This window comes from Cyphomyrmex costatus, unplaced genomic scaffold (assembly GCF_001594065.2).
Source record: "Cyphomyrmex costatus isolate MS0001 unplaced genomic scaffold, Ccosl1.0 scaffold54, whole genome shotgun sequence".
Taxonomy (NCBI): domain Eukaryota; kingdom Metazoa; phylum Arthropoda; class Insecta; order Hymenoptera; family Formicidae; genus Cyphomyrmex; species Cyphomyrmex costatus.
Window position 1 is genome coordinate 158063 of NW_017279615.1, and position 6791 is coordinate 164853.

A 6791-nucleotide genomic window follows, 5' to 3' on the forward strand; every position below is an offset into this window, starting at 1 on the left:
GAGATAATATATGTGCGCTACCGATTTCCCGAAGAGGCCCGAGTACCTCCGAGCTGCGCAGCATGTCAACGACGACCAAAGAAAAATTAGTCTTAAGTCTCGAGTCGACCGTGTAGCACGTTTGGTGCAAGCGTCGCAATTTTTTTTCTTAATAAATATTCAAAGCAAGCATAAAAGCTAGACTCTGTCTCGTTTATTGAAAACTGTTCCTCTATCTAAAGAAATCATCAAGATTTAGCCTTAACAGGCTAAATCTTGATGATTTCTTTATGGGCCCAGGGACGATTACAGTGCGCTGAAAATCTGCTAGACATAGGAACACGAGGCAAAGATCGGTCGGCCATTTTGTGAAAGAAAAGAAGGAAGATGCCGGACGAATTTTCTGTGGGACACGTGCCAAAGTTCGATGGAACAAACTTCCTCGGCTGGAAATTCCAAATGGAAGCGGCTTTGAGAGCTTGCGGTATTTACGAGATCGTAGACGGTACGAACGTAAGACCGGCAGCAGCTGAAGAGGAGCTTATGAAGGCGTGGGTGAAAGACAACGCCAAAGCGATGTACCTCATTTCGAGAGCAATGGAGCACAAGCAACTAGAGAGTCTGTTAGTTTGTGCCACAGGCAAGGAAATGTGGGATACACTCGCGAGAATTCACCAGCAGAATTCAGCAGCGAACAAGCTCGTATTAATGAAACGCTTCCACGAATATCGAATGGGAGCGACGGACTCGGTCGTACAGCACGTAGCGAAGGTTCAGAATATGGCGAGGCAGCTTTTTGATCTCGGAGAAAATATGTCCGATTTGACAGTCATGGCGAAAATCTTGTCGAGTCTAACTTCGAAATTCAGCACTCTTCAGACAGCGTGGGACAGCGTCGATCCTGCTCGACAAACCGTAGAGTACCTGCAAGAACGACTTATCAACGAGGAAAGTCGTTTGGAAGCTGAAAAGGAAGAAATCACGGCGTTTGCAGCGATGCGGATCACCAAGGAGAAGGCTGGCGGTTCGAAGCAAAAAGGAGACTCGAAAGGAAAAAGTGGGGAAAACGCACGGCGCGAGAAGAAAAAGAAAGACGTCGAGTGTTATTGTTGTCAAGAAAAGGGGCATTACGCGCGCGATTGCCCGACGTGAAAACAAAAGAAGGCCGCCAGTGACGAAAGCGAGTCGCGAGGAAGCGTGTTTGTTGTTGAAAGTTCAGGAAGTGTAGCAAACAGTCGAAAATCGAATCGGTACAGTGGAGTGCCTGAGGAGTTCAAAAATCAGTGGTTGCAACTGGATAAGAAAGATATTTGGTACACAGACAGTGGTGCTTCAAGACACATCACGTTTCGGCGCGAATGGTTTATCGAGTTCCGTCCGCAAAAAGGCACAACGGTATCGGTCGGAGACGACGGCGTGTGCGAGGTGTCAGGCGGAGGAACTATAATCATCGAGAGGCTCGTCAACGGCGTGTAACGCGAGGCGCGCATGGAAAATGTGCTCTATGTGCCGAAAGTGCGCAGTAACTTGTTTTCCGTCGGTGTGTGTACTTCAAGAGGCATTGAAGTAAGATTCGCAAGTGACGGCGTAATGTTGATAGAAAAAAATGAAATCGTGGCGACTGGAGTCAAGCAGTCGAACGAACTATTCCGAATGTTTTTTCGCGTCAAAGATGCACAAAATGTGGGCGAAGTGAACGTGACAATGACGAGTTTGAAGGTCTGGCACGAACGCTTAGGACATTTAAATAAACGTGCATTATGTGATCTCGTAAACAAGCAACTCATTAAAGGAGTGAAAGTCGTCAACGAAAAAGACTTACTTTTTCTGTGATGCGTGTCAGTTTGGTAAGGCACACAGGTTACCTTTCAAAACAGCAGACAAGGAAGTGTGCACAAAGCCGGGTGAACTCATACACAGTGACGTATGTGGGCCCATGTCCGAGATGTCTCCGGGAGGTGCGCGTATTTTGTGACTTTTATAGACGATGCTTCCGGGTTCCGGGTACGTATACTTCTTGAAACATAAGTCGGACGTGTTCGAACGACTGAAAGAGTTTGAGAGGCTGATCGCGAACAAATTCGGGAGGCCAATGAAAACATTGCGCTCCGATAACGGCCGGGAGTACGACAACGAGAAGGTTAAGCAGTATTTGTCGTCGCGCGGAATCAAATTCGAGCCGAGTGCGCCGTACACGCCAGAACAGAACGGCAAGTCTGAGCGGGACAACCGAACGATTGTTGAGTGTGCGCGTACGATGCTAAAAGCGAAGAATTTACCGACGTCGTTGTGGGCGGAAGCGGTAAATACGACTGTTTACATTCAAAATCGAGTGTCGTCGTCGGAAAGAAGAAGAACAAAAACACCGTACGAACTCTGGACAGGAGAAAAACCAGATCTAAGCCATGTGAGAGTGTTCGGATCGGAAGCTTTTGTACACGTACCCAAGCAATTCACGAAGAAATTCGACGCGAGGTCGAAGAAGATGTTGCTAGTAGGTTACGAAGGAAGCTCTTCCAACTACAGGTTGTACAACCCTGAGACTAGGACTGTAACAGTGTCGAGAAATGTGGTGTTCAACGAGAGACAAAACAAAGATGAATCGTCCACGGTCAAAAGCGAAAACGAAGACCTGACGTTTTCGATAGGCGGATCCAGTGCAAACGACGAGGAACAAGGACAGGAAGAGATATCGGCGGAACCAGAGGTCAGTAATGAAGAGCTCGAAAATCATGACAGCGTCGAGCCACAGCGATTGCCTGAAGAGCCTTGCCGACTGCGAAACCGCGAGTTAATAAGACGACCAGTGCGATGCGACCAGGAGTACGAGCTTAACCTAGCTCAGTACGATTCTCCTGCTAGTTACGAAGAGGCAATCAGCGGAGAAGACTCTGTAAGATGGACTGAGGCAATCCATGAGGAGCTCAAAGCTCACGAGAAGAATAACACGTGGAACATCGTTCCGAAGGAAGTCGATAAGAAAACAATTGACTCGAAGTGGGTTTTCAAGAAGATGCGAGATACGACTGGACAAGTATATCGTTACAAAGCTCGGTTATGTGCAAGAGGCTTTCTACAAAGAGAAGATATCGACTACACTGAGACGTTCTCACCGGTAGTGAGATACGACTCAATACGTCTGATGTTGGCACTCGTCGCTCAGGAAGACCTTGAACTCGCACAGTTTGACGTAAAAACGGCGTTCCTGTATGGCAGTCTCGACGAAGAGATTCACATGGAGATTCCAAAGGGATTCGACGGAAAGTGTGTAAACAGCACCACCAATGTAGTGTGTTGTCTGAACAAGTCGTTATACGGCTTAAAGCAAGCACCTCGGTGCTGGAACAAGAAGTTCAGTAGCTTCTTGAAAAGATTCGATTTTGCGGAAACTAGTGCGGATAAATGCGTTTATACCGGCTGTTACGATAACGAAATCGTGTATTTCGCGTTGTTTGTGGATGACGGGCTTATCGCGTGCAAATCCGGAGAAGTTATAAAGCGAATAACGGCGTTATTGAGTAACGAGTTCGAAATCACGCAAAGCGATGGAAGCTGTTTCGTAGGTTTACAAATAAATCGCGATAGGGTACGAAAGTCACTGTTTATTCACCAGACCGCGTACATTAAACGAATACTCGACAGATTCGGCATGAACGAGGCGAAGGCGGTGAGTGTTCCAGCGGATCCTCACACAATTTTGCGCCCAGTAGAAGCAAGCGAAAATGTAAGCAGTGTGCCATATCGCGAGGCGGTGGGCTCGCTTATGTTTGTAGCTATTGTGTCGCGACCGGATATCGCGTTCGCGGTAAATAACGCAAGTAAATTCCTTAATAATCACGATGTAAGTCATTGGCGCGCTGTGAAAAGAATTCTCGCCTATCTCGTTGAGACGGTAGAATTAGAGATCGAATATCGAGGCGGCGGAAGCAATTGGAATTTGGTCGGTTTCTCCGATGCGGACTACGCTGGAGATTTGGAAACGAGAAGGTCGACAACCGGCTATTTATTCATTTTTGTTAACGGACCTGTCACATAGTCGTCGCGTCGGCAAAAGATGGTAACACTAAGTACCACGGAGTCCGAGTACCTCGCCGCATCGTCCGCCGCGAAAGAAGCCAAGTGGCTCCGAAGGCTGTTAGAAGATATCGGACATCGATGTAATAGCGCCACTAAGTTGTATGTAGATAACCAGAGTGCTATAAAGTTAGCGAAAAACCCAGAGTTTCATCAGAGGAAACACATCGATATCCAATATCATCATATACGTGAGATGATCGAAAACGCCGAAATTCGAATCGAATATATCGCGTCTGAAATGCAAAAGGCGGATATATTAACGAAAGCTCTGCCGAAAGAGAGCTTTAGACGTCTGCGTGAGAGTATGGGTATACGTGCGTATGCAGACAAGCACTTAAGCGGCGGAAGTGTTGAGTCAGCTTAGTGTGCTTGTCGAGATAATGTATGTACACCAATATGATACATTCCCTTTCCTCTTCTTAAATATATTCTTTCCTTGTTGTTTGCTTCTTTTCCCTCACTTGACTCTCTATTCCAACTACATTACCTCTTTTGACATCACAAAGATAATGATATTCTGGTAATCGTAAAATATCTTACACAGTTTCAATTATATTTTATATTAATTGACTGCGAATAATTTTAATCATGGACTTGTTGCTTCTTTTGTATTTTTGACAAGGTAATAGTACTTTTGTATTTATTTTTTATTGTTTGTAATTTCATTAATTCTTATATTATTTTCATTAGGATCAATTTATACTTATTATATCAACATATGACTATTTTTATACCGAATACTTTGTATCAGAAGAAGATATGCGTTTACTATTCATTTTAATTCTAATAATTTGTAACATCGCAAATGACCCGATCGGAGTTGAAACGTCTGTCAATTTGTAATTTTTAAAGATCTTATTAAAGCGTTTTTTAAATTTTAAGTAATTGAAGTATTTTGATAAATTTACTTGGCTCTTTGCCCTTCTTATATTTGTATTGGTTTATACATATAGAGCCTTTTCATTATTTATTTACCAAAAGTTTTAAAATTGTTATCCTTGTTTTTATTTAGTTCTCTTTTTTTTTGCTTTTTTAAAAAATTTCCCTGACTGAGGCAAAAAAAATCGGTTGAATAAACCAAAAGCAAGTAAATATTTTTCTGTTTTGTTAACACTATAAATACAACTTTTTAATATTAATATAAGACTCTGTAAGTATGGAACAATATAAAGTAAGAACAAAGAGCCAACGATATAAGAAATAGAAATTATTCATTCGGAATGACCCGGTCGAAGTATGTCTTTGTAGTTATATACACATATGTATATATATATATTTAATTTAATTTTAATATTCTGAAATTATGGGAAATGAAAAAGGAGATAGAAACCATTTGTAAATTTTTATATTAATGGATATGTATAATATAAATGTGTAATTTTCATATTGATTAGATTTACTGCTTCAGAAGCAAACTGTGGATTCGCAAATGTAACATTCATCATCAATGCTGAACATGAAGTTTAGATTAACTTCTTTCACTCTTAGGAGACAGATGTTCATTTAGATAATGTTAGAGATATCGCAAATTCCTTGCTCGCCGGAGGAAGTCACTATGTGGTGATCTCGATTTATCGATTCGTATCCCGCGATTGACTCGAGTTTGTGTTACCTGCACTGCTCGCCGCGCTATCGACATTGTTGTCGTTGTTCGCTCATTTCCGTTCGGATCGCCTGTGTATCTGTACATTCTCGCTTTAAAATATATTAGAGCATACGTTCAGCTTAACATCTATATCGTTATTCAATCGTCCTTCCCATACCTCCGTAACAAATAATTTATTGCAGTATCTAGGAGCTTCTAGAACATATCAGACAACCTTAAGTCCTTTCTGACAGACTTTGTGGTATTATGAGCCCGTGTTCTACTTTCATCATCATTAGTATAACTTACAATTTTATGTCTTCTTTAGATTTTCCCATGCCCTCCTTTCAACTGATCATTAGCCAATAGAGAGATATTGCACTAAATTGATAACACAGTCACAATACGTGCTCAAACTGAAAACAAAAAATTCTTTCTCTAAAGGTCTTTTCATTGCGAGCGCAGACATTCCCGTTTTTGATTCTTGCCGTTTGACCAAACGTCGACATTTACTACTTATCCCTCGCTTAACGGCTCGCTACAATTAGGTTTTTAGATTCACAGCTTCTTCTCCATAGAAGAAGATATGCGTTTACTATTCATTTTAATTCTAATAATTTGTAACATCGCAAATGACCCGATCGGAGTTGAAACGTCTGTCAATTTGTAATTTTTAAAGATCTTATTAAAGCGTTTTTTAAATTTTAAGTAATTGAAGTATTTTGATAAATTTACTTGGCTCTTTGCCCTTCTTATATTTGTATTGGTTTATACATATAGAGCCTTTTCATTATTTATTTACCAAAAGTTTTAAAATTGTTATCCTTGTTTTTATTTAGTTCTCTTTTTTTTTGCTTTTTTAAAAAATTTCCCTGACTGAGGCAAAAAAAATCGGTTGAATAAACCAAAAGCAAGTAAATATTTTTCTGTTTTGTTAACACTATAAATACAACTTTTTAATATTAATATAAGACTCTGTAAGTATGGAACAATATAAAGTAAGAACAAAGAGCCAACGATATAAGAAATAGAAATTATTCATTCGGAATGACCCGGTCGAAGTATGTCTTTGTAGTTATATACACATATGTATATATATATATTTAATTTAATTTTAATATTCTGAAATTATGGGAAATGAAAAAGGAGA

The 6791-nt window shown here is 41.0% G+C and overlaps 1 protein-coding gene across 1 annotated transcript; it reads left to right on the forward strand.

The window, feature by feature from the left end:
• The first annotated feature begins 366 nt into the window (after positions 1-366).
• Positions 367-1455, forward strand: LOC108778995 (uncharacterized). The gene is made up of 2 exons (XM_018546326.1): positions 367-1036; positions 1199-1455. Exons 1-2 carry the CDS (start codon positions 367-369, stop codon positions 1453-1455), a joined length of 927 nt encoding a protein of 308 aa, XP_018401828.1.
• The last annotated feature ends 5336 nt before the right edge of the window (positions 1456-6791 follow it).